The sequence below is a fragment of the Coregonus clupeaformis genome, chromosome 21 (genome assembly GCF_020615455.1).
Source record: "Coregonus clupeaformis isolate EN_2021a chromosome 21, ASM2061545v1, whole genome shotgun sequence".
In the NCBI taxonomy this organism is placed as follows: domain Eukaryota; kingdom Metazoa; phylum Chordata; class Actinopteri; order Salmoniformes; family Salmonidae; genus Coregonus; species Coregonus clupeaformis.
In genome coordinates, this window is record NC_059212.1 from 6,359,499 (window position 1) to 6,387,030 (window position 27,532).

General features: G+C 46.3%; 1 protein-coding gene across 1 annotated transcript in view; it reads right to left on the reverse strand.

Annotated features, from left to right (window-relative positions):
• The window catches only part of LOC121539018 (cytoplasmic dynein 1 heavy chain 1), a 60,786-nt gene that overhangs the window by 19,976 nt on the left and 13,278 nt on the right, over nt 1–27,532 (reverse strand). The window contains exons 11-51 of the mRNA XM_045206174.1: nt 27,314–27,460; nt 26,985–27,125; nt 26,523–26,699; nt 26,281–26,391; nt 25,969–26,088; nt 25,158–25,397; nt 24,842–24,997; nt 24,471–24,584; nt 24,212–24,322; nt 23,765–23,974; nt 23,406–23,552; nt 22,959–23,125; nt 22,633–22,806; nt 21,217–21,571; nt 20,649–20,843; nt 20,111–20,393; nt 19,884–19,984; nt 19,610–19,769; nt 19,145–19,385; nt 18,747–18,930; nt 18,264–18,476; nt 17,746–17,984; nt 17,297–17,453; nt 14,155–14,382; nt 13,781–14,011; nt 13,200–13,340; nt 11,708–11,941; nt 10,712–10,918; nt 10,108–10,229; nt 9,653–9,818; nt 8,350–8,513; nt 7,948–8,077; nt 7,433–7,566; nt 7,199–7,313; nt 6,447–6,608; nt 5,220–5,434; nt 3,851–4,055; nt 3,227–3,400; nt 2,924–3,043; nt 2,601–2,721; nt 1,602–1,797 (exon numbers count right to left, since the gene is read on the reverse strand). Coding sequence (XP_045062109.1) covers nt 1,602–1,797; nt 2,601–2,721; nt 2,924–3,043; nt 3,227–3,400; nt 3,851–4,055; nt 5,220–5,434; nt 6,447–6,608; nt 7,199–7,313; nt 7,433–7,566; nt 7,948–8,077; nt 8,350–8,513; nt 9,653–9,818; nt 10,108–10,229; nt 10,712–10,918; nt 11,708–11,941; nt 13,200–13,340; nt 13,781–14,011; nt 14,155–14,382; nt 17,297–17,453; nt 17,746–17,984; nt 18,264–18,476; nt 18,747–18,930; nt 19,145–19,385; nt 19,610–19,769; nt 19,884–19,984; nt 20,111–20,393; nt 20,649–20,843; nt 21,217–21,571; nt 22,633–22,806; nt 22,959–23,125; nt 23,406–23,552; nt 23,765–23,974; nt 24,212–24,322; nt 24,471–24,584; nt 24,842–24,997; nt 25,158–25,397; nt 25,969–26,088; nt 26,281–26,391; nt 26,523–26,699; nt 26,985–27,125; nt 27,314–27,460 — 7,208 coding nt within the window. The remainder of the gene's footprint in view (nt 1–1,601; nt 1,798–2,600; nt 2,722–2,923; nt 3,044–3,226; nt 3,401–3,850; nt 4,056–5,219; nt 5,435–6,446; nt 6,609–7,198; nt 7,314–7,432; nt 7,567–7,947; nt 8,078–8,349; nt 8,514–9,652; nt 9,819–10,107; nt 10,230–10,711; nt 10,919–11,707; nt 11,942–13,199; nt 13,341–13,780; nt 14,012–14,154; nt 14,383–17,296; nt 17,454–17,745; nt 17,985–18,263; nt 18,477–18,746; nt 18,931–19,144; nt 19,386–19,609; nt 19,770–19,883; nt 19,985–20,110; nt 20,394–20,648; nt 20,844–21,216; nt 21,572–22,632; nt 22,807–22,958; nt 23,126–23,405; nt 23,553–23,764; nt 23,975–24,211; nt 24,323–24,470; nt 24,585–24,841; nt 24,998–25,157; nt 25,398–25,968; nt 26,089–26,280; nt 26,392–26,522; nt 26,700–26,984; nt 27,126–27,313; nt 27,461–27,532) is intronic.

The window sequence follows — 27,532 nt, forward strand, 5'->3', positions numbered from 1 at the left end:
TATGCTGGTGCGGTTGGTCCTGGGTTCCTCCTAATGCAAGACAATGCTAGACCTCATGTGGCTGGAGTGTGTCAGCAGTTCCTGCAAGAGGAAGGCATTGATGCTATGGACTGGCCCGCCCGTTCCCCAGACCTGAATCCAATTGAGCACATCTGGGACATCATGTCTCGCTCCATCCACCAACGCCACGTTGCACCACAGACTGTCCAGGAGTTGGCGGATGCTTTAGTCCAGGTCTGGGAGGAGATCCCTCAGGAGACCATCCGCCACCTCATCAGGAGCATGCCCAGGCGTTGTAGGGAGGTCATACGGGCACGTGGAGGCCACACACACACTACTGAGCCTCATTTCGACTTGTTTTAAGGACATTACATCAAAGTTGGATCAGCCTGTAGTGTGGTTTTCCACTTTAATTTTGAGGGTGACTCCAAATCCAGACCTCCATGGGTTGATACATTTGATTTCCATTGATAATTTTTGTGTGATTTTGTTGTCAGCACATTCAACTATGTAAAGAAAAAAGTATTTAATAAGATTATTTCATTCATTCAGATCTAGGATGTGTTATTTTAGTGTTCCCTTAATTTTTTTGAGCAGTGTAGTAATGACCATGGCAGAGCTAAGGTGAAATTTCCCTTCAAGTGGAAAATTGTATTCCATTTTGTATTCTGTGACTTATGAATAAATTTGAAATGTTCCATCTAAATGGGTACAGGTTGTAGTGACTGATTTCAGACTAATTGTATGGCTACCGACTACGACCAGAAAACATATCTAGCCAACTGCTGGACATGCTTACTTGATTCAATGAGTATAATCATGCCAAGATTGGTAAACTAACAATAAATCAGTACATTACTCTGATTTTTTTATTCTGATTTCTCAAGACAACCGATTGTCAATTAACAAAAATACGTTGAATCACAACTGCGTGAGGAAGATTTTGAGATCAGAGTAATTATAAAATGGATATGCACAGTACCTCATGTCCTCTGAGACAAAGTTGACTATGTTGGTGATGAAATTGTCCCTGACAATAACTTGTCTGATCTTTTTCCAGTCATTAGTCTCCTCGCCCAGCAGTAAGCAGATAGACTCTAACGCCAGCTTTACCGCGGGTGGGGGGTTGGTCATGGCACGCACTTCAACAAGATGGTGACGCTTAATAGAGCTGACGGCTGGGGAGGGATGAGGGGGGGGGAGGGTAAAAGAGAGGGTGGACCGCTCTTTAGGAACCATGCAGAAGGGGTGGAAGGAGGGGAGATCCACAGCAGCAGGGTTGGAAGAGGGGGGGGCGAAGGGACTGTGTTTCGGGGCAGAGGTGTTTAGGCATTTGAACTCCATTGAAGTAAGAGGCCATTTTGGATCTCTTAAAACTTGCTAGCAGGAATGAGTCATGCTCTAGGTTTTTAAAACTATATTTACTGCAGACGTTCCAAAACATGTCGGCAGCTCAGACCAAACCGCTCTGTAATTGGTTAAATGAAGTGTCAATCACGCAACTCCTCTCTGCCATTGAACAATCACAGACACCACTTCCCTTGGTCACCCAAACCCCACCGCTGCCATCTTCCCCCTCCAACAAAAACACTCATGGTCACCTGATCTCATCGGCAGAAAAGTTAACAATGGTGGGGATGAAGTTCTCCCTCATTATGATGGAGCGGATCTGCTTCCAGTCCGTGGTGCTCTCTCCCAGGAGCAGGCAGATGGACTCCAGGGCCAGCTTGACCGCCCCCGGCGGGTTGGCCATGGAACGCACCTCCACCAGATGCTGCTTCTTAATGGACTTAACGGCTAACCCCAGCCAGAGGGGGGCACAAGAGGACGGGGAGGAGAAGCAACAGCAAAGAGGGAAAGTGAGAAGAAAAGCAGAGAAGTTAGAATGAGAAGAGAGATATCCATCTCGTACCGGGAGACCGTGGGAGAGAGGACAATAAAGAACCTATGTTGAAAACTTGGAAAGAAACAAAGAAATCTGCTCAAAAAGAGCAAGAGCATTCTTGTTTCTATCAGTTGGGCATCTTATAATGTAAACGTGTTGTTCCTATCAGTTGGGCATCTCATAATGTAAACGTGTTGTTCCTATCAGTTGGGCATCTCAATGTAAACGTGTTGTTCCTATCAGTTGGGCATCTCATAATGTAAACGTGTTGTTCCTATCAGTTGGGCATCTCATAATGTAAACGTGTTGTTCCTATCAGTTGGGCATCTCAATGTAAACGTGTTGTTCCTATCAGTTGGGCATCTCATAATGTAAACGTGTTGTTCCTATCAGTTGGGCATCTCATAAAGTAAACGTGTTGTTCCTATCAGTTGGGCATCTCATAAAGTAAACGTGTTGTTCCTATCAGTTGGGCATCTCATAAAGTAAACGTGTTGTTCCTATCAGTTGGGCATCTCATAATGTAAACTTGGGGATGCAATCATTCAACAGCAGCAGTGACATCGCAAATATGAACGCTCCCAAATAACACTGCTTGTTATATTCGATCAGTCTGGTTCTAAAGCTGATTTTGCAACAATGTCTAAACTAAAGCCCCCATCAGAAGTGGAAGGCAAAAAAATGATAATCCAGAACCCATAGAAGGGAGACGTACCATTCTGGGCCTCTATAACAGCCGGCTCCACCTGATCCAGGTCCACCTTTACACTCAGCTGTTTGTCCTTGATCTTCTCCTGTTGCTTGTACACAGACTCCTGGATCTCCTGACTCATCACCTAGAAATCCCCATTGAAAAAAACACACACACACACAGGTCTAGTACAACCACCATCCACTTCCACAGACTTTAGTACACAGCAGAGATCTGAAAGTGCCGGCCCCGGGAGCCACATCAGGACCCGAGCTGCTTATTTCTTGGCCCAGTGGGACGGAATTTTCAGACCACTGGTATACAGTGGAGTAGGTCCTCCATCTCACCTTCTTCTTCTCAGCCTCCTGCTGGTCTTTGACCATCTTCTTCAGCTTGTCGTTGGCGTCGGCGTTCTTCACCTCCAGCTCCTGGCTCTTGATCCTCAGGTCGTGACGCAGTTCCTCCACCTACGGGTGAAGATAAAGATCCAGACTGTGGTATCAAACACCTGGAACGGACAATAATCTACCATCATCTTGAAACACTGAACCAAACTGTGTATCTGCAAGCAAGCAAGCTAGCTAGCTAGCTCTATCCACGTCTTAAGTTGTTTGTTTGTCAGGAAAGACTACTGTGGAAGGAAGCGTCACCTGGTCCACGGTCTCCTTGATTTTCCTCAGGCCCACGTTGAGATGCATCTGCTGCTCCTCCAGCTCACTGCGCTTCTCGTTGAACAGGTCGGCGTAGTGGTTGATGAAGTCCAGGTAGTGGCGCGGGGTGATGGCCATGGTGCGTCCACCGCGCTTGGACAGCCGGCTGTTAGCCTGAGGAGGAAGAACACCATCGCAAGCAAACGCGAGTACCATTTTACCGTCATATGATCGACAGACCTGGTTTAAAATGTTATCCCAATCCCAAATCGTCCTCTAAGCACACTTGTGGAGATCTGAGAGGAATTGACAGGTGCAATCAATCTGGTAAAAGCTCCACCTTGCCCTCTGATAGGATAGGTGGAAGTTTCACCATATTGCTTATACCAATCAAATCCTCTCAGATCTCCACAAGTGCATAGGCCCGGTATTTATATTATTTCAAATACTTTAAGCGTTTGACTGAGCCTGCCTGGAGTGCCAGGGGGGCAGTCTTTGCACTTATGGGACTATTCCATTGGTTCCATTGCACTAGGCGAGCTCAATCAAGTACAGCTAAGGTTTTGGAAAAAAACAACAAATACAATTTGAACCCAGGACTGATGACCAAAGCGTGAGTCTGACCTGGTGCAGTGTCTGGTGGACAAACACACAGCCGTTGACGATGGCCTCGCGGTGAGATGGTGGCTGGGGCAGCTTGTCGTACACCACGGGCATGTAGTCAGGCACCTTGTAGTTGGGTTTCTCCAGGTCCAGTTTGATGGTGAACTCTTTGCCCACTTGGTAGAGGGCCTCAGTTGACCAGTCTCCAAACCAATTCAACACACACCTGTGGAAGGGAAGAGAGAAAGCGTTATGGAGAGGGCAACACAGATACCGCACCGGAAGGCTACAACCATGGCAAATCTGAAGAAGACAGAGATCGAGTGCAGTGTGTCGTCTATTCAAAAATTGGTCCAAAATAATCAATTTCAACCAAAAATTATTTTGTAAGGGTTCAGAATCAGCCACTACTGAGTGACCAGCGACAGTGAGTAAATGTGTTCAATGGAAATATTTTTGTGCGTTTAGAGTCAGCTACTAAGGTAAGACCAGCACCACTGTACTGTAGGCAGGGAATAAAATTAACACCCGCCACACACGGGTAGATTTAGGTGTAGGCGGGTAAGAATGTCTATTTCACCAACCACGTAGGTGGGTGGTCAATTTGCAGGTCTCTACAGGGAGAACATTGGCATTTACAGATAAAATAGAGTAAAAGTCAAGTAGGAGCATCTGTGAGCTGTGATTAATAACAGAAAAATGCTTCTGCTTTTTTGTTTCATAGCTGCTAATCGCACAAATAAATAAAAATCTATATCCCACCTCGCACAGCAACAATGCCTGGCTGGGGAGTTTTGTGCACTGTCCCTGATAGATTCATTTCTGGAGGCGCTGTGCACAGACATAAAGGTTGGTCTAATTTACTTAAAACGAAAAGTCTACTGAAGTGAGACTTTGTCTTCGTGTTTCTTGGCTATTTACATTGTTTTGTTCACAAGCTCGGTTGTTTTTCAACGTTAGTTTGAGTCTGCTGCTTCAACTGATAGTGAAGAGACCCACGCCCTAGTCAGATCACAAATCTCACACACAGACATGACTCGAGTGGCCCCGTTACCACGGTAACCCCCAGCTCTTAAAAGGGGCAGCTGAATATTTTGTCTCATCTGATATTTTGGTTAATAAAATAAAATCGGGTCACAAAAAAAATAGAATGAAATTGAGCAATATATCACATTACTTCTTACTAATACATTTTGGGTTTTAGAATCATTAAGCATGATCATCAGTTTTTTTTTTTGTGTTTGTTGATGTAATTATGGCGCAAAAATATTATGTCTGGTAAAAAATCTGAGTGGCTGGTAGATTTTCCCCATCTACCTGCCACAGTGGCTAGCGGACCAAAAAGTTAATTTTAGGCCTTGACTGTAGGTGTGGCTATAGGAGGCCCCACCTGTTGAAGAGGGCAGGTGAGGTGGCAGCGCGGTCCTTCAGGCCCTCAGACGAGGGGTTCATGGTGAAGACCACGTGCAGGTTCCTGATGACCTGGCTAGTAAACCACTTGTAGAGCTCCTCGTGGGTGTCCAGCATCATGCCTTCCTTCTGGGCGCCCTCCTTACACTGGGTCATCAGGGCAGCGTACTCATCACCCTCAAACAGACCTGGCACCTGGGCAGGGACACACACAGTTGAAGTCGGAAGTTTACATACACCTTAGCCAAATACATTTAAACTCAGTTTTTCACAATTCCTGACATTTAATCCTAGTAAAAAATCCCTGTCTTAGGTCAGTTAGGATCACCACTTTATTTTAAGAATGTGAAATGTTAAGAGTAATAGTAGAGAGAATGATTTATTTCTTTCATCACATTCCCAGTCGGTCAGAAGTTTACATGCACTCAAAGGGAAATCTTTACACTACAGCATTCAATGACATTCTAGACGATTCTGTGCTTCCAACTTTCTGGCAACAGTTTGGGGAAGGCCCTTTCCTGTTTCAGCATGACAATGCCCCCGTGCACAAAGCGAGGTCCATACAGAAATGGTTTGTCGAGATCGGTGTGGAAGAACTTGACTGGCCTGCACAGAGCCCTGACCTCAACCCCATCGAACACCTTTGGGATGAATTGGAACGCCGACTGCGAGCCAAACCTAATCGTCCAACATCAGTGCCCAACCTCACTAATGCTCTTATGGCTGAATGGAATCAAGTCCCCGCAGCAATGTTCCAACGTCTAGTGGAAAGCCTTCCCAGAAGAGTGGAGGCTGTTATAGCAGCAAAGGGGGACCAACTCCATATTAATGCCCTTGGAATGAGATGTTCGACGAGCAGGTGTCCACATACTTTTGGTAATGTAGTGTATATAGGAACTTGAGGGTGTGGTGTTTCCTACCAACAAGCATCTCAATATCATTATCCAACAAGTTTCTCAATAGCAGTATCTAGGTAGGGACCTATGGAAGAGGCAACAGGGGATATATCAATAGTTTAAAGTGACTACCTTTCCTTGTCACGTCTCCATCTGCTCTGACCTGACACAGGATAGGTGAAAGCAATATGGATCTCGGATTTTGCCTTCAACCCATCCTGTCTCTTCAATGTCAGTGCAGACGGAGGAAAGGAGACGGTTCTACTTTTGAGTATTAAAGTGCAGCCCGGGTTGTTGGTCTCAGTCTCTACCTCTCCGTTGGCCAGCAGGGTGTTCATGCGCTCCAGGAAGCCAGAGTCCAGCACGTTGGACTCGTCCATGATGAAGGCGATCTTCTCGTTCTTGCAGCCGGAGCGACGCAGCACCGTCCGCAGGTCCTCGTCAAAGTCGTCACCCGTGTACCTCCTATGGACCTGGACACAGACATCACAATGCATTCAGCACCTCATTCAACCACTCAACTCATTAGAACATACATATTGACTTATTCCAATTGACATCCGATGGATTCCACACAGACCAAACAGACACTTCTGCAAACTCTGAAACACTACTTTTCCCACTCATAATATTTGTTGTATTGTCTCGGGATGACAATTCAAGATAGCTTTAAAATGGTAATTCAAAAGGAACATTTTTACATTTACATTTTAGTCATTTAGCAGACGCTCTTATCCAGAGCGACTTACAGTTAGTGAATACATATTTTTTTATACTGGCCCCCCGTGGGAATCGAACCCACAACCCTGGCGTTGCAAACGCCATGCTCTATCAACTGAGCTACATCCCTGCCGGCCATTCCCTCCCCTACCCTGGACAACGCTTGGCCAATTGTGCGCAGCCCATGAGTCTCCCGGTCGCGGCCGGCTGCGACAGAGCCTGGATTCGAACCAGGATCTCTAGTGGCACAGTTAGCACTGCGATGCAGTGCCTTAGACCACTGCGCCACTCAGGAGTGTTAGATTTACAGTTAGCCATTACCGGTGGACTTTTCTTTACTAACCTTGATCTGATAGACACTCAGACCGTTCATCCAGGCCACGAAGCGTGACAGGGTAGTCTTTCCTGCTCCACTGACTCCAATCAGGAGGAGATGACCCTGGGGTTGTCGGAAGATTCTGGAAAGGACATGAATTGTCCGTTTTAACAGTGTCAAGTAAGGAGTCATATCAAAAACCTCAAGTGTATCCACGTGCTAAATCCCACAATGTGAAGCAGAGAAGTATTATTTATTTACCGGTCGATTCGGAGGACATGGTCCAGAACCTCGTTGAAGAGCACCAGTGGCACGTCCAGCTCCTCCTCGTAGAAGACCCTCAGACGGGCCTTGACGTAGTCCCTCAGCTCCTCCTGTTCCACTGGGATGTAATCCTGAGGAGGGTGACAGGCAAACATTAACACACCAACTAAAAAGCAGCTTCATTCAACATACACAAGCCATGATTGTCAATTTCTTGGCTACATTCATAGTAGGTATGTCTATATGGTAGTTATGAGACGCCGCAACATATGCAGATACATATAATTAAAAATAACCGTATTATATTGTGTCTGTATAAACAGAACAGTATTATATTGCATCTATATAAACAGAACAGTATTATATTGAATCTATATAAAAAATAACTGTATTATATTGCGTCTGTATAAACAGAAACTTATTATATTGAATCTATATAAAACATAACTGTATTATATTGCGTCTGTATAAACAGAATAGTATTATATTGTGTCTATGGGCAGGAATCTCACCTTAGAGAGCCAGTTGCTGTAGAGGATAGGTCTGTTAAGGGCCTTTTCACGGTCAATGTTGGGGAAGTGCTTGAGGGCCACCATGTCAATGTTTTCGTCTGTCCAGCGCCTCTCCTCATCCTCCACCAACCTGTGTTTGGGAGAGAATAGTTTAGCAGGTCAGTCAGGACTTAGAGAACAACATTGATCTCTTTGCATCTAACTTTTATCGATCAGGTCACAAAAATCAGGAAAACTCAGGGCCTTGATTATAGCCTGGAACAAGCATCTGCTGTTTTACCTGGTAAGGGAAAACTCCAAGCCCTATTAATAATGCTAAACCATCTTTCCCCCAAAGATTCTACTAGGCTACTTTGGAGGGGGGGTAGTCTGGCTACTTCCCTAAGTACTGAACACACATACCTGTCCTGGAAGAGGCGCAGGGCCTCGTGGGCCCAGATGCGGATGAGACCCTCCACAGGGAGTGTCTCCAGGGGCCGCAGGGCCTCAAAGATGCCCCTCACCCAGCGGGACATCTCACGGGGAGAGTAGATGTAGTGGGGCTGGGTGTCTTGGGTGAAGCGTTCCTGTAGTGGATAAAGGGACATGCTCCATGAGGACAAAGGTCAGTTCGCTTACAGCACATCCAATCTACCCTGGTCCGAGATCCGTTTGTGCCGTTTTGCCGACAACCGTAGGTTTTGACAAGATGGCATAAACTGATCTGGGACCAGGCGACATCCTACCCTACCATTGTGTTCAGCACTATAAATCGGACATTGAGAATGGCTCCTATACAACGCATATTTGTGAGGATGTGGTACCACAGACATAAATACCACTAAATACTACTACTACTGTAGATAACTGTAGATACTACATTAGATAATACTACTGTAGATAATACTGTAAATACTACTACTACTGTAGTGATCAGCCTTAAAGTATGGGTCACGACCCAAAGTGGGTTGCGGACATGTTAATGGTGTGTCGCGACACGTCAGAGTAAAAAAAAAGATATATAAATAAAAAAATTTAGGAACTCAGTCAGGGTCTCAACTTACTGTTTAGAGTCAGAATAGTAGAATACGCAAATTTGGTTTTGCATCAGCAGTTTCTCTCGTTACACCAGTCACTGACAGTTAACCATTTTTAAATGAGTATGTTAGTCTAGCCAGCTATCGTGGTGGAATACCGACTGGGCACGCGGCCTAGGCCCCTGACCTCCGGTGGCCTCCATTGATTTTGTTAGTCACTCAGATATCAAAATAACATGGCAAAATGTGATAATACTCTAAATGTGGTCCTCTGTAGCTCAGCTGGTAGAGCACGGCGCTTATAACGCCAAGGTAGTGGGTTCGATCCCCGGGACCACCCATACACAAAAATGTATGCACGCATGACTGTAAGTCGCTTTGGATAAAAGCGTCTGCTAAATGGCATATTATTATTATTAAATACTACTGCAAATACTACTACTACTACCACCACTACTACTACCACCACTACTACTACTACTACTGTAAATACTACTACTACTGTAAATAACACCAACTACTACTACTACTACAGATACTACTGTAAATACTACTACTACTGTAAATACTACTACTGTAGATAACACCAACTACTACTACTGTTGATAATACTGTAAATACCACTACTGTAGATAACTGTAAATACTTCTACTACTGTAACCATCTATGTTTGGTACGTAGGCCCTTACCTGAGACATGGTGTAGAACTCCACCATGGCGGCGGTGAGGGGCTCGGCGAAGGTACGCAGCGAAGGGATGAGACGCAGCATGGCCCGGTTGAAGGTGCCGTAGATCTGAGTGAGGGAGGCGGGGCCAGGGTAGTCCACGTACACCACTGGCACGTGGCGCAGGAACCTACAATTCAAATCACACAACACTTCCTCATCATTCAAAACCGACCACAGTGAGTCTAGTCCGGGGTCGAGTTCATTAGGCACCAAGCGGTAGAAAAGTGATTGAAAAGGGGAGGGGACTACTTGGCCTTTTCCAATACGAAACGCTCCTTTCCTTTTTCCGTTTCAAAGCATTTTTCTACAGTGTGTCATATCGCTCCTTCACTGTGTACCATGCGAGTCGCTACTACTGAACAAGACCCAGGATAAAGCTACATCGTCTCAGAAAGGTCACAGGTCATGTAGTGTACCTGTGGGTGAGGGGCTTCCTGCCGGGGTCGGTGGGGGGGTTACAGGCTCCCACAAACTGGATCCTCTCCAGCTTGACCCAGGTCTGGTCTGAGGTGCGGTAGAAGCCACCGTGCTCCACCATCTGCAGGAGGAAACACCAGGGGAGGATGAGCTAATGTTCCAGCGGGACCTCAGCCTAACATAGGCCTTAGTGCAGGGGTAGGAAACCCTGTTCCTGGAGTGATACTGTTGGATTTTGTTCCAACTAGGCACCACACATGACCAACTGAGATAATTGATCAGTTCAGTGATTTCCTAAATTCAACACACCTGGTCTTCCAGGTCGGTTAAATAAAAAAAACATGGAAGTGCCTGCGGCCATCCAGTACCAGGGTTGTCTACCCCTGCCTTAGTGTTTAACTTCAGAACACACTGGCCTATTCTCAATGGCATCCTTCCTGGTCTCCTTGTCTCCTTTGCTTCAGTACCACTGATAGGTGATCATGGAGGAAAGGGCATCAAGGAAGGAAGCATGTTAAACCTATTGAGACACAGCCAGCCAGTGTGTGTGTGTGTGTGTGTGTGTGTGTGTGTGTGTGTTTACACGCTGAGACCCCCCCTCACCTGTCTGAGGAAGGAGATGACTCTCTGGGTGCCATACTTGTCCATGTCGGGCAAGTTGATCTCATCACAGAAGAGCACCAGCCACTTGCCCAGCTGCACAGGGGCCAGGACCACACCGTTGGGCGTGCGGCGGTACTCGCAGTAGTGGTCAAAGGTCTTCAGCAGCAGCTCCGGGGTGGTGGCGCTGGAGAAGTTCAGACCCACAACCTGGGAGCAGAGGTGAAAGGGTGAACTTAGGCAGGCAGACCTATTATTAATTTGAATGAAATTTCACATTTACATTTGAGTCATTTAGCAGACGCTCTTATCCAGAGCGACTTACAGGTAGTGAGTGCATACATTTTCATACTGGCCCCCCCGTGGGAAACGAACCCACAACCCTGGCGTTGCAAGCGCCATGCTCTACCTACCAACTGAGCTACATGGGACTCAATGGCACACTTGAAGATTTAGCCACTGGTCAAATGTCCACACTAGCATACTTATTGTGGTATTAGCAATGTATTGGCTATTCATTCTAAGTGGACATTGGAAGTTGACCTTAGTCTAGCTCTAGGGTGGACAACTGCAGGGTGTGCCGGCTTTTGTTCCAATTCAGCACAAAAAAATAGTTTCTCAATATGCATACTACCGTGCTCCACACTCTCATGCTCCGAGGACATTCTCTTGAGTTTGTTCTTGTGTGGAGAACGCATAAAACATTACATTGATTTCAAGAAATGTTGCATCATTTTTTTAAACGTGGTTGCGTCATATTTCTTTGCATACCTTCCGTTGAAGCTTGCAACGATGCATGCTTCAAAATATGTACAAACGTAGTGTGCATTTGATAAGTGCACTCCGTGCTCTCTTTCGCATACTTTTGATTTGGACTCTTACTCCGACCCGCCCGTGCTCTAATTTGCGTGCTCCGAGCAAGGTAGTATGCATTTTGAGAAACACCCCATGACTCAGACCATGGTCAATTTAGACTACAGGTCTAGTGACCACACTTACCTCCATGTCAGGCAGAGCTCGGAGGGCACTGAACAGGGTCATGGTTTTACCCGAGCCGGGCGGGCCGCAGAGGACCAGGGGCTTGTGCTCAGCCAGCCAGGTGTAGAGAAGGGCCTCGTGGCGCACCGTGTCCAGGGTGGGCACCACCACGTCCGGGCTAGCCACCTTGTGGGTCTCCACCTCGATCTGGGGCACCTTGCCCTGCCACGACTGCCACTCTCCAGAGATGGTGACCTGAGGGCAAGAAAGAAAAACAAGGAGGGTTGGAGTAGAATTCTGGGACAAGAGGTTTTCCTAGTTAGCTCGTATGGTCAGGAAAACAGGAAAAACTCAGGGCTCCCGTCAGGACCTAAAATTAACACCCGCCACCTGCGGGTAGATTTTGGCATTGGCGGGTAAAAATTATATTTCACCAGCCACATTGTACAATAAAAATAGTAAAGTATGTATCACATTTATAGTAATATAAATGCTGCAGTAGCAGTCTTCAAAGTAGTTCTGCCGTTTTGTTTCATAGCTGGTAAATTAAAAATCACACAAAGTCAAAGAACTATGAATCCTCATGCCGCAACACTGCCTCGCTTGAGGCTGTGCGCACGTGAAGAGCCGAGTTAAAGATTCATTTTTAGAAGCGCTGCGTACAGGCATAAAAGTTGGGCTAATTTACTTGAAAATAAAGTCTACTGAAGTGAGACTTTGTCCTTGTGTTTCTTGGATATTTACATTGTTTTGTTCATAAGCTAGGTTGTTTTTCCTGTGTTTAAGTTTCAACTGCTAGGGAAGAGAAGACAACACTTCTACTAGTCAGTCTCAATCTCACAGGCACAAACATGAGTTGCGTTACCACGGTAACCTCCCGCCCTTAAAGGGGCAGGTGAACATTTTTGTCTCATCTGTGATATTTTGGTTAAAAGACTAAGGTCACAAAAAATGAAATTAAACAACATACCACATTACTTCTTACTAGTAATACATTTGTTTTAGAAACATTACAAAGCATGCTCATCCGTTTGTGTTTTGTTGGTGTAATTGTAGTGTCTGGTAAAAAATCTGAGTGGCTTGTAGATTTATAAATCTACCTGCCACAGTGCCTGGTGGACCAAAAAGTTAATTTTATGCCCTGCTTTTCACTCACTCGCTGAAATAATTCACTCGCACAGCACAGCTTCAGTTTCAAATGCCTTGCATTACGCCTAAGAAGAAAAAACACTGGCTCAATTTGCCATTGGCTCAACCATTGGGCCAATTTACCCCATGGCCATTGGCTCAATTTGCCATTGGCACAACCATTGGGCCAATTTACCCCATGGCCATTGGCTCAACTTACCCAAAGGAAAACATTTATTCAAATTTTTCACACCTGGACCAGATATTGAGATGTGCCCAAAAAGTTAATGTTCTGCCCTGGCTCCAGTTCTACCACAGGATTAGACCAAATACATAAAATAAAGTGTTTAATTTAAACAGTAAAATGGGTGATCCACATTCCTACCTCGTAGTCAATGATGGGCACGTTGGGCGCCGAGGGCAGGGGCACAGTGGTGATGCGACGGATATATTCACCCAGCTCGCCACGTATCTTCAGCCGGCCATCGCCTGAGAAGGACCACAGCACGGCGTAGATCAGGTACCTCTGTGGAACCACCATGCAGAAACATGGTTAACATTTATAAAACCCATGTATTATTTTTTCAAAAAATCAAGTGTACAATTATTGCAGCATTGTTACAAACCCATGTAGTGTTATTGTTCGGATTCTTGAAAACCACTCATTAGTAATTACGCTTAGTGTGACCGGAGCTTGGCTGCTCAGTGCAATGTACTCTGGATTCATCAGATCTTCATGCTCTGGGGTAAATCTCCAGTCTGACAGGATAGTTTCAACTCAAATCAATCCACCAAGTGAATTGAAAAAAACATTTGAATCTTTTTTCCCACCTACTCGATTCTTGAACTGCAATTTCAATTCATCTCCTAAACTGAAGTGAATTGAAATGGAATTGGCACCAAGCCCGTGGGGGTATCCATTTAGTCTCCCCACAAGCAGGAGGCGCTGTGGCACAGCTGACTGACCTGCATGTAGCGCTCCAGCTGGTCGTTGGGCATGGGGAAGTCGGAGTGGTTGTTGTTGTAGAGCGCCACGTTGCGGCAGGCCTGGTGAAGCATGGAGAACAGGGAACCCATGCAGCGCAGCCGCGTGAAATCCATGATGTGCTCCATCTTGGAGGCGTGCTCCAGGGTCTTGATCACCAGCCCAGTGGAAGTGAAGTAGGGCTGCAAGATGGCTGCCGTGTCCCTCTGGATCTGTAGAGGACAATGTGGAGTGTTGCTAACGTAACTGAGAGCAGGTTTGTGTTCAGTCGGGAGAAAACATTTTCCAACAAGAGTGAAACGTTTTGTTATGGTGCGCCCTACTGAACAAGACCCCGGGTAACTACAGTACCAACCTGCAGCATGGGGGAGGCGGTCTCCTCGCCCTCGTCCTCGGTGCCCTTGTGCATGCGGAAAGCCTCATCCTCGCCCTCGTCCAATGGGATGCTGCGCAGGCGCGCCAGGAAGTGGTTGAAGATCATGTCAGTGCTGAGCACGTCTTCGCTGAACCAGACCATGCCGCAACGTGACACAGTGGCCAGGGTGGCATACTTCAGATCCTGCACCTCGAACATGATGCGCACCTACAGAGACCACATTATGGAGAGACACACATACACACGATAAGACACGCACTCTACACACACGTGCACATGGATGTTGTATTGTAGATATGTGGTGGTGGAACACACTGAATGTGTTATGAAATGTAATGTCATGTAGTATTTTAAACTGTATGTAACTGTCTTATGCTGCTGGACCTCAGGAAGAGTAGCTGCTGCCTTCGCATGAACTAACGGGGATCCTTAATAATTACAAATGGAGTAAGAAGAGTAATGCTGATGTCACAGGTCCAAATGTAAATTGTTTTAATGGTAGCCCCCTTTGGACTAATAAAAAGCATGCGCTTACTAACGGCGAATAAACTTTAAGCTATAAAAATAAATAAAAGAGAGTTGCACGCTCTATTATATATATATATATACACACACAGTTGAAGTCGGAAGTTTACATACACCTTAGCCAAATACATTTAAACTCAGTTTTTCACAATTCCTGACATTTAATCCTAGTAATAAATCCCTGTCTTAGGTCAGTTAGGATCACCACTTTATTTTAAGAATGTGAAATGTCAGAATAATAGTAGAGAGAATGATTTATTTCAGCTTTTATTTATTTCATCACATTCCCAGTGGGTCAGAAGTTTACATACACTCAATTAGTATTTGGTAGCATTGCCTTTAAATTGTTTAACTGCCTCCTTGCTCGCACACGCTTTTTCAGTTCTGCCCACAAATATTCTATAGGATTGAGGTCAGGGCTTTGTGATGGCCACTCCAATAACTTGACTTTGTTGTCCTTAAGTCATTTTGCCACAACTTTGGAAGAATGTTTGGGGTCAATGTCCATTTGGAAGACCCATTTGCGATAAAGCTTTAACATCCTGACTGATGTCGAGACGTTGCTTCAATATATCCAAATAATATTCCTTCCTCATGATGCCATCTATTTTGTGAAGTGCACCAGTCCCTCCTGCAGCAAAGCACCCCCACAGCATGATGCTGCCATCCCCGTGCTTCACGGTTGGGATGGTGTTCTTCGGCTTACAAGCATCTCCCTTTTTCCTCCAAACATAACGATGGTCATTATGGCCAAACAGTTCTATTTTTGCTTCATCAGACCAGAGGACATTTCTCCAAAAAGTATGATCTTTGTCCCCATGTGCAGTTGCAAACCGTAGTCTGGCTTTTTTATGGCGGTTTTGGAGCAGTGGCTTCTTCCTTGCTGAGCGGCCTTTCAGGTTATGTCGATATAGGACTCGTTTTACTGTGGATATAGATACTGTACCTGTTTCCTCCAGCATCTTCACAAGGTCCTTTGCTGTTGTTCTGGGATTGATTTGCACTTTTCGCACCAAAGTACATTCATATCTAGGAGACAGAGCGCGTCTCCTTCCTGAGCGGTATGACGGCTGCGTGGTCCCATGGTGTTTATACTTGCGTACTATTGTTTGTACAGATGAACGTGGTACATTCAGGCGTTTGGAAATTGCTCCCAAGGATGAACCAGACTTGTGGAGGTCTACAATCTTTTTCCTGAGGTCTTGGCTGATTTCTTTTGATTTTCCCATGATGTCAAGCAAAGAGGCACTGAGTTTGGAGGTAGGCCTTGAAATACATCCACAGGTACACCTCCAATTGACTCAAATGATGTCAATTAGCCTATCAGAAGCTTCTAAAACCATGACATCATTTTCTGGACTTTTCCAAGCTGTTTAAAGGCACAGTCAACTTAGTGTATGTAAACTTCTGACCCACTTGAATTGTGATACAGTGAATTATAAGTGAAATAATCTGTCTGTAAACAATTGTTGGAAAAATTACTTGTGTCATGCACAAAGTAGATGTCCTAACCGACTTCCCAAAACTATAGTTTGTTAACAAGAAATGTGTGGAGTGGTTGAAAAACGAGTTTTAATGACTCCAACCTAAGTGTATGTAAACTTCCGACTTCAACTGTATATACACTACCGTTCAAAAGTTTGGGGTCACTTAGGAATGTCCTTGTTTTCGAAAGAAAAGCAATTTTTTTGTCCATTAAAATAACATCAAATTGATCAGAAATACAGTGTAGACATTGTTAATGTTGTAAATGGCTATTGTAGCTGGAAAAGGCTGATTTTTAATGGAATATCTACATAGGTGTACAGAGGCCCATTATCAGCAACCATCAGTCCTGTGTTCCAATGGCACGTTGTGTTTGCTAATCCAAGTTTATCATTTTAAAAGGCTAATTGATCATTAGAAAACCCTTTTGCTATTATGTTAGCACAGCTGAAAACGGTTGTGCTGATTAAAGAAGCAATAAAACTGGCCTTCTTGAGACTAGTTGAATATCTAGAGCATCAGCAATTATGGGTTCGATTACAGGCTCAAAATGGCCAGAAACAAATAACTTTCTTCTGAAACTCGTCAGTGTATTCTTGTTCTGAGAAAGGAAGGCTATTCCATGCGAGAAATTGCCAATAAACTGAAGATCACGTACAACGCAGTGTGCTACTCCCTTCACAGAACAGCGCAAACTGGCTCTAACCAGAATAGAAAGAGGAGTGGGAGGCCCCGGTGCACAACTGAGCAAGAGGACAAATACATTAGTGTCTAGTTAGAAAAAAACCGCCTCAGAGGTCCTCAATTTCAAAGTGTCCCCAAACTTTTGAACGGTAGTGTATATAAACTCCCAGTAATTTATTGGGTAAAACACCAACGTTTCGGCATCACTGCCTTCTTTGGACTAAAAGATAATGACCAGTTTTATTCAATGGCGCAGTTTCACAGACCCAAATTAAGCCTCCAACTGGACTAAAACTGAATCAGTATGGGCAAGTGTATTTCGAATGTAGATTTTTTAGGTTGACCAACGGTATTGCAGATGTGCAGTTCATGTCATGGTACTGGATTTTGTCATTAAAAAGGATGTGGCTCGAGGGACACAACATACGTTTGGTGGCAGGCTGAGACGCTCCCCGTTGGGCAGGGTGAGCAACTTGTTGTCGTCCAGCACAGAGTTGAGATTCTCTACCCACTCGGGGTCCACGTCACCATCGAAGATGATCCATTGCCGTTTCTGCAACTCGCCTCTCACGTTGTCAATGATCCTGGGATGAAAAAACCCCCAAAACAATCGATTAATTAATTGACTGGATTTGTATATACAAAAAGAGAAAACATTGAGTGTCATCAGCCTGACAATGACAAGAGACACCATGTGAGGATATGACAGAACTGAAGTGTCTTGGTGCACAGAGAGAACAAGAGGGCTTAGTACAAAGCCCTGTGGGACACCAGTCGTGTCGCGAGACCATGTGGTGCTTAAAATCAGCACACTACAACACTACATAGAATATCTTGAACAAACAACACAGTACATTGAAGCCTACTAATACGTACTTCCTGAGCACGTGCGTGAAGAGCCCATCGGTCCACTCGCGGGTGTTGGGGTCCAGGGTTCCGTACAGGTGGTCCTTGCTGATGGCCTTGGGGTCGATGATGTGGGCCACGCCCTCCATTCCCTCCAGGCGCTCCAGGGCCTTGAGCAGTACCCTCCAGGCCATGGTCTTGCCACTGCCAGAGGGCCCCACCATCATCAGGCCGTGGTTGATCTGGGTGATCTGGTACAGTTGGAGCACCTGGAATGATATGATTTCATATTACAGACTTGACACTTAGCTGACGTCTTGGGAGCGCAGACAAAACTTGGTTTCAAATTCAGACATAAAAAAAAAAAATGGTCGCCACCGAAGGTTCCAAGGGAATTACATTCCAGTGAGAGTTCAAAGTAGCAGCGATACTGTCACAGATGTAACACTTTAATTGTCATCAAGATAAAGAATGGTTTTGCCAAACTCTGTATCTATATTTCTGGGTGAAACCATACAGAATGAATAAAAGGGGGCTTCATTATGTACCTTCTCAACCCACATGCTGCCCACGTCGTCTCCGTCTCCATAGGTGAGGAACATCTCGGCGCAGACCTTGCGGAGCTCTTCACGCAGTGCAGTCATCTCGCCGCGCATGTACTGCACGCCGGGGAAGACGTCCGACAGCAGGCTAAACAGCAGGGGGATGTCCTCAGCCACCAGCTTGGGCACCATGGTCTCACACACACTCTGGATCAGGATCTGAACAGACAGGGACACAGAGGTTAGGCGACATCCCTTCTAGATAACAGAAAATCAATGCCATACATGCAATATTGGCAGTCCTTTTAATCTTTATACTTTGGGTGGCATGGTCTCCTAAACCAGTGTAAAAAAATATGGCTCATGGGATTAGTTGGTGGTCATACTGCTGGAAGTGTATTGTGACAATAGGTTTAGCATGTTTTTTAATAATTCAGAAAACTGAAGAGAGAGAAACTAATGCCGCCACAGATACTTCAGTTCCTTTACCTCCTGTTCCGGGAGGTTCTCCGCGATCTCGTTCTCGTCCACATTCTCGCCGCGCTCACGCTTATCCTTCTTGATCCTCTGGATGCGCTCCCGCTTCACGTTGCCGGCGCTGACCAGCACGCTCTTGAGGGCTCGCAGGCCAAAGTCGTAGTGACTCTGGGAGGACAGCTGTTCGTCGCACAGCCTGCAGGTGCAGAGAGAAATAGATTTTTAGTCAATGAGAAGGAACACTAGACCAATAGAGTGAAGCTTTGGGGGGGTTGTGGTGCTGGCATGCATGAAAGATTCCCCATTATTTGATCTCTCAAATGTTGTTGGAAATATGCAGCAGAAGCTATATTAACCCCCCCCCCAACACCTGAGCCTCAAGCCCTGGCCTGGTTGAGTACAGTACGTACTTGAAGAAGGGCACGATCTTCTTGGCCAGGATCTCTGCGGTGCGGAAGCCCTGGGAGTAGAGCATGACCTGGGCAATGAGCTGGCGGTCGGGCTTAGTCATGGCCAGGGAGCGGAACAGCTTCTTCAGATTGTCGGGCAGGTTGGAGCGGCCGGCGTAGCCGGGGTTCATGGTGATGAAGATGGCCATGTCGGGGCTCACCTTCACCTGCTTGTTGAGCAGCTCGCAGGTGACGGGAGCGCCTGGGGAAGGGGGAAACGGTGACATTGTTTAACTTACATTCTTAAGTGCAACGCCATATGAAGACATGCTTGGTTTGAAATGAACGATGCGATATTGTCAGCAGTCATTCAACATTTAATGTTTTTTATAACATGGCCCTCCCGGACAATACATTTTCATGGACTAAAAAGCACTTTCAAATGCAATTCTAAGAAGCTTTCAATGAGTTTGTGGAGATACGTACTGCGGTCTCGGTTGGGGTTGCTGTGCTCCCTCAGGGCCACCTGGATGAACTGGACCTGCTGTGAGACGGCCGACAGCATCCTCTCCTCCAGACGATTGAACTCGTCGAAGCAGCCCCAGGCGCCTACCTGGCACAAGCCCACGAAGATACGACCCATCGCCTGCAGACAACAGAGAAACAGGTCTCCTCAAAAGAGGCTTCTCTCATTCTGAAAATAACATTACACCAAAGATCAGCCTCTTTTAGCGTAAAGTATCAGTCAGTATTAGCGTACCTGGAAGTCGAAGGTCTCGTCACAGTTGAAGACCAGGACGAAGCGTCCCAGCTGGTGACCCAGAGCCTTCACAGACTCGGTCTTTCCGGTTCCGGCGGGCCCTGGAAATAAAAATCACCAGAGGATATGCTATAAAGTTGCAACTCAGTTTGCCTTTCAGAATTTAAACTGTCTACTTTGTTGGCTATGTAGAGTCTAGAGAGTGGCATGCAGTTCTTCGAGCGTACCAAAGGGGGCTCCACCGAACCTGGCCTCCAGGGCCTGGGTCATGGTCAGGTAGCAGCGGTCGGTCAGGGGGGTCTGGACCAGCTTGTCCTGGACTCCTAGGTACTCAAAGCCATAGTTGAACTTGGCGTTAGCCATCTGGATGGACAGCTGCTGCAGCACGTCCGTCTGCTTGGGGTCAAAGTAGAAGCGCATCTGGCTGAGCCACTCAAACGACTTGGGGTTGTCGACCTTGTTCTTGATCAGTTGCCTGGTCACGTCCCTCTGGTGGACCAGCTCAGTGATCTATAGGGAAGGAGCACAACGTTTACCTTTTCATCTGTTTGGATAGTGGACTATATTTCTAAGTGCTTAGAATTAGACTGGACTGACAGAGAAACACTTGATGCCATAGTATTTTCCTTTTACAATAATAATAATAATAATATTTGAAATCCTACTAGGAGAGTGTTCTTCTAAAAAGCTACCCCAATTTTTCCAAACTAACTCCTCCAAACCAACTTGTCCAGAATGTCTGCAGATGCGTCATCTTCCACTCACCAGATGTTCCAGCTTCCTCCTGCGGAGTGGAGGCTGCTCCATAAGCACGGTGTCGGCCAGCACGTTCAGGGTGGCCTCCACATTGGTCAGCACGATCGACATGGGCGACATGTCCCCGCCACCCGCGATGGTGGTCAGAGCGGCATCCACTTTCTCAGACCAGTCGATCTGAGCCGACAGCACTACCAGCTGAGCCTGGAGTTAGTAGAGAGAGAGAGAGAGAGAGGGGGGGGTTTCAACATGTTCAAGTGGTCCGAAGATCTTTGTGGGCGTTACTGGTCAGACTACAAGTTTTCATGTATATTATTTGGCGCTGCCAGCCGGATTACTATCCGTTAACCACTTTGTGACAAATATTTTGGAGAAAAGGGCTATGTAAATAAAATGTGATTGGTTGATGGAGTGGGTCGTGGCCAATTTCTGTTGTGCCATTGCCGACTCCATTTCTGACTCTACAACATGATCATTGCCGACTTAACATGATAATTAAAAATGGCATTTGGTAGGTGACCAAACAAACAAAATGAGAACCACTGGATGAACAATAGCCCACTGCGACGTTCCGTACCTGGTATCGGTCGATCCAGTCGATGTATTTATCGAGTTCGATGGAGTTGCCCTTGTTGAACGCGCCCACCTCAGTGACCGACTCGGCCAGCAGCTTGGCCAGCGTGACCCGCATCTCCTTCTCCACCAGGGTCAGCCAGTCGTTGATCTTGGGGTGCTCGAGGAGGTCCACGGGGGTCTTGTAGAAGATCTCCTCGCCCTCACGGGATGAGATGCCCAGCACCACCGTGTTTTCCTCGTTCAGCAGGATGCTGGAGACGCCGGCGAACATCTTCTTGAAGTGCTTCTGCAGCTTGGCTACGTTCTTGCTGTTCCCGATGATCTCCAGCAAGTCTTCATCACCAACGAAGTAGAACCTGGTAAACATAAATAAATACATGTATCCTGAATGTGTTGACCATCAGTCACTCTAAAATGTCTCTACAGGACTAAGTTACCATACAGAGTAGAATCAGTCATCAGCAATTACTAATTTCATCAATGGGGGCTAACGTTAGCCAGTTAATGAGAAGCTGATCTCTGCTGGATGCTTTCACGTTTAGTTTGTCTGGGTTTGTTGCTGTTAGCTAGCACAAGGACAAGCAGTAGTCAGACACATGACACGAATTACCAACATAGGTGGATCCTTCATTTATTTTTGCATTACACAAACGTTTATGAAACAGTCAGCCCTCAAATGCTAGCTAGCTACTGTTAGCTTGCAAATCAGAGTTGAAACAAGCTTGCTAGCTAAAGTGAGCTATCAGGGATTTTAGCTAGCTAGCTACATCCTATCAAACCTGTCGTCTGGTGTGTTTGGTTAGCCTGCTAGCTAGTAGCCAATGCCATGGCAAGCAAGGTTAGGAATTAAGCTAGCTAGCCTGTTATGCTAGCAATGACGCTAACCGTTTAACTAGCTAGCAAACTAAACCTTTGGCTAGCTGGCCATGGCAAGCAAGGTTAGGAATTAAGCTACGACGATAGCCGTTTAGCTAGCTAGCAAGCTAAACATTTGGCTAGCTAGCATCGGGAGTATAGGGTAACTTCAGCTACAGCGTGGTGAGGGTGAATAAAATTATTTCTTCAACATCTTGCTAGCTGCACAGTCACGTTGGCTAGCTAGCAACATCACATCATTTCTATATTCTCGAGGCAGTGGAAACGCAATTCGAGCTAGCCCAACAAGGCCAGACCACCCAAGGTTAACTTCAAAGTGCGAGGCTTTAGATAAGGCAGTCTTTTTTTCGAATTCAAACAAAGGAGGTACGCTACAACAGGACTTGCTCTTGGTTTGCACCATTTCTATTGAGAAAAGCCCATACACCTTAGACCGGATATAGGATGTCCCGGATTTTCCCAAAAACGGATGTCCCGCCCCAGGAAATGAGAGACAGGCCTATGGCAGATGCCACTATTAGAGACATGGATAATGTCTTACCTGGGGAATGAGGACCTCTCCCTCTCCAGGTACTCTCCCAGGGCCTTCTGGATCTTGCCCAGCAGGTCGGCCAGCCTCTCCAGAGACCTCTGCACCCCCTGGATGTTCAGCACGTCCATCACCAGAGGAGACTTGGTCACCTTCTTCATCAGAGCCAGGAACTCTGTGCTGATGCTATATGGGAGAGAGAAAGAAAAGGTTGAGTAATGTTATCTTACCAATTGTAAAAAGGTTACCAAGAGCTTTACCAAGTCCTCTTTACCATAGACAAGGTTCTTTGACCTATTCCCAATCTTAGGTGACAAGGGGGGAACTACGGATCTTACCTCGAGAACCTCTGGGTCTCCACAGGCAGCAGGTGTTTGATGTCAGCACTGCCAGTGAAGATGCCCTCCAGGTAGACCCAGCGGCGCTGGACGTCGATCCACACGTCAAACAGGGCCATGATCCGGTTCAGCTTGTCCTCCCAGCTCATAGCATCCTCCTCAAACACCTGATGGCACAGCAGGAACCATTAATATGCCTCACGGAGACTAGGACTATACCGTGTATACTATGTGCTCTTATACTATCCTGCAAGAACCAGAGACTGAGTCAAGACGGGAACTCGAGATCCAGAACAAGACCAGTCCAGACCCCTTGAGATCCAGGCTTAACCTCTTAAGAAACCAGATCCCGTCACGAGATCAAGACTGCATTTATGTGATGTAAAGACCACAAGATCAAGAGTACATCTCTGGTAAGAACCCATTTTAATTTAAACATCCACCTACCTTGTAGTAAGGCGACAGCTTCATGGCCGACACGCTGTTGATGTGCTCCTTGACCTTGTTGAAGAGGTCGTCCCAGCCGCGGATCAGACGGCACTTGTTCTGGTAGTTGATCAGGTCCAGCTCATAGGCATTCCAGACCTCACGGATCTGTCGCGGAACAACGGAAAAAATAAGAAATCATCAGTATGGCCACTTACTGTCACACACGAATGAAAAGACTTGATCGCCAATGGTCAAAAAGTGCACTAATATTGCACTTTCTCTAAGGACATGAATGACTACCCAGATATTAAAGCCTTTTTCCTTTTGTAATTGCGCTGCAGGGAACAAAGATTTGTGAAGTTGAATGTTGTGGTTACCTGTTTGAGGAACTCCTCCAGGGCCATCTCTCCCTGGGCCACCAGCAGCACGTCTCTCACCACCATCTCGTTCTTCTGCAGGTCCACGTCCCAGATCTGACCCAGGGTCAACTCCGACAGCACCCAGTTCACGTGTAGACGCTTCATCAGCTGCTTCCAGTGGCGGTCCTTCAGGGCCTCCGACTTCAGCTCGATCACCAGCATGTTGATCTGAGAGACGAGACAAGGACAGTTTACTGTTAGGACAGGAAACTTGGTTTGGGCATATTGTTGACGTGATCAGGATGTTATTCAACATTAACATGTACAGTCCTTGCCCTAGCTTTTCCCATCCAAGAGGAATGTCAACCAGACATGGTTCAATCCTTTGTCTCAAGTAACTACTTTTCAATTGCAATAATACAATGTCTAGTTTCGACTAGTACCGAGGGAGATATGGGGTCTTACCTTCATGTAACTCTTGAGAAGCCTCTGGACGTGCTCGTAGGATGCATACTGCCTCAGTCGAGCCGGGAAGTTCTTCAGCTCGTTCAGCAGGCCGTCTAAACTCTGACGCAGCTACAATCGGAAAAACAGATACACATTAGACTAACAGACTTGGTCCAACAGACGGGCCAAAACAGACATGGTCCATGCACATTCCTAAAAAGACATGGTCCACATAGTGTCTTTGAACACAAAGACAAATTCATGAGTTAAATCTTACCTTGCGTGGTTGAACAGAGACCCAGGGCTGCTCCTTGGCCTGGTTGATCTGCTCCCACACCTTGGACAGCTCTGACCACACACCCTTCAGGTCCTGCAGCTCTTCCAGAGCCACCTGCAGCACGTAGAAAGAAACTTCAGCACCACAGAGGAGCATCTGAGAACATCTTGCTGGGAAGTGACATGTTCGTGTCGACAGATATGCCAAGACTCCAGGCACAAAGTGGCAAGGATTTCAACGACGCGCCATATGCCGAGTTGCTCTTGCACTGACTAATGAACAGTCCAAATGCAGTAGCGGCTGGCTGCAGATACCATACAGTGCTGAAAAGTGAACGCCTCTTAGTTTAAAAAGACAACAGATAACCATACCTGAACTCTTTCTTCACTGCCGCTCAGCAGGCCGGTGTCGGTCAGCTCCAGGGCCTCTTTGGCGCGGGAACACTTATCCCGGTCGTCCTTCAGCCGGCCAAACTTCCCCTCGTAGATGGTGAGAGACTGGAGGGCCTCCTCTGGACGCAGGCCCCCCTATGGAAAAACAGACCTAGGATCAGCCTATACCCTCCCCAAAAATCCCAAGCGCAAAACTCATACGAAAGATTTATGCAAAGATCAAATTAAACATAATCATCCTATACATCACAATCTTTTCAACAAAAAAAAATATCTTTAAATTATTTTCTCTTACAGCCACTGGTTTGGTCTTCTCCCAGTCGGCGAGGAGATCGATGGTGCGACCCTCCACGGCTTTGTCTTCCTGGACGATCTTCATCTGCAGGTTGGCCACCTGCTGCTGAATGGCCGTGTCCTTGCGCTTCATGATGTCACTGAAGGCGCCCCACTCGCCCTCGATGTTGTCGATGTACAGCCATGATGGCGGGAACTGGAAGCGCTGCTTCTCGAGAAGCCGCTGACCGTTGCGGAAAAGCTGTGAAGAAAGAAGTCAGGATTTAAAATCCATCCATCTTTTCAAATCAAATGCACTCATCACATACAGTTTACAGCAGGGTAAAACGGGCAGCGAAATACTTATGTGCTAGCTCCCTCAACAATGCAGTACATTAATCAATAATAACAATGAAAAAAAGAGTCAAGTAAAAAATAACATGTAGTAGAAGTAATAGAAGAGGTAGTAGCGGCAGGTAGCTTAGTGGTTAAGAGCGGTTGTGCCAGTAACCGAAAGGTCGCTAGTTCTAATCCCCGAGCCGACTAGGTAAAAAAATCTGTCGATGTGCCCTTGAGCAAGGCACTTAACCCTCATTGCTCCTGTAAGTCGCTCTGGATAAGAGCGTCTACTAAATGACTAAAATGTAAATGTACAATGTAGTATGCATAGTAATAATGGACTGTATTTAAAAATAGAAAGTGGGTAGTGGAATCAATAGTACATCATAGAACAGAAGCGTTGACTGCGTGCGCGTGCGAGTTCTCACCCATGACAACGATTTGAGGTCACAGCTTGTGAGAAATCCTATGAAAGCGGTTTTGACATTACTTACATCCACGTTCTTCTCAAACTGCTTGATCTTGCGTTTGAGCGTCTGGACGTAGGTGATGAAGGTCACAGCGTCCGAAGTGCTGGCGGTGTCCACGGAGTGCTGCTCCAGCTCTTGGCGGGACTGATGAAGACAGTGGAGTTGAGATCAGATAGAGACCAATGGTCTGCTCCAACGTCCACACTAACATGCCACTTAGAATGAAGCAATGTATCGGGCGTGCATTCTAAGTTTTATGCTAGTTATGACATTGGAACATATTGCCAGAGACTACAATGAAAGCAGTTTCTCTCGGCAGACAGAGAGAGGGCTTACCTTGGAGATCTGGGAGTGGAAGTCCTGCATGTTGTTGCCCAGCATCTGGCCGAATCTGCTGAGAACCTCTTTGTGCCAGGAGTCATACTTCAGGTTCACCTTGGACTGGACCTGGAGTTAAACAAAGTAGATAACCAATCTGCATCACCACATTTGTAGGCATCAATACATCTCATGAGCGCATAACTGAACAGAAAAGCAGAAGCTGCTCTATTCTACTGCTGAATCGTCATTCTCTTTACCTTGCCATAGTCGATGACCACGGGCCCAAACTCCTTCTTGGTCTCGGCGTTGTCGAAGGTCCCCCTGGCTTTGCGGATCTGGACCAACAGGGCCTGCCACTTGGTCAAATCCTCCCCCAGGCGGTTGTAGATGTTCTCCGCCTGCATGTCCCACAGGCACTGGTACTGCAGCCACACCTATACAACAGACAGAGACACATGGGTAAGTGATAGAACCCATAGCTGAAGTGAATCTCAATAATCGTTACTTGCTTACTCGAGTTCAAAAGACATTGGAGGACAAGGTACAAGGGGAGGAACCAAGGACACAAGGAACCAAGGAAAGGCAATTGAGAAAGAGATCCAGTATCATTTATTGGTGCTTCAAATAGCTAGCTGGCTAAATCTGGCACATATACAGAAATGTTAATTGATGTGCATTGTCCCTGTCAAATAAATAAGATTGATTGGGGTCAAGCGTACCTTGACGTACTGCTCCACCTCGTTGACGTTGTCCTTGACCGAGTTGTAGGCCTCCTCCAGGGCGGCCGGGCCGTCTGGCATTCTTGTCAGGGCGTTCCTGTAGAACTTCTCCTCCTCAGACAGCTCATAGTGGACGCCCACCTAGTGGCCAGGACAGCAATATCAATACATCAACTATAGCAACCTCACCAAAACACCCGTGTACTTGTACCCAGCATGCTAGAGAGGCTAGCTCGGTGATATCACTGAATTCAATACGAACTTGCTAAAGAAGCTAGCTTGGTGGTAGTAATGAAAACATAGAAAAGTGCCCTGCAGGGCCTCCAGACCTGGTATCTCTGGCTCTGGATCCTGGGCAGAGAGAGGATGACCATCTTCCAGGCAAACATCTCCTGGTAGAGCTTGTAGCGGCAGTCTTCGATGGGCGGGTTCAGGTAGATCACTTGGTTGGTGATCCTCAGCTCGTGCACAACGTTCTTTCACAAGTACAAAAAAGCAAAATAAGTTTCATAAACTGCAATTTGTGCCTTTGGGGAAGACATTTTATT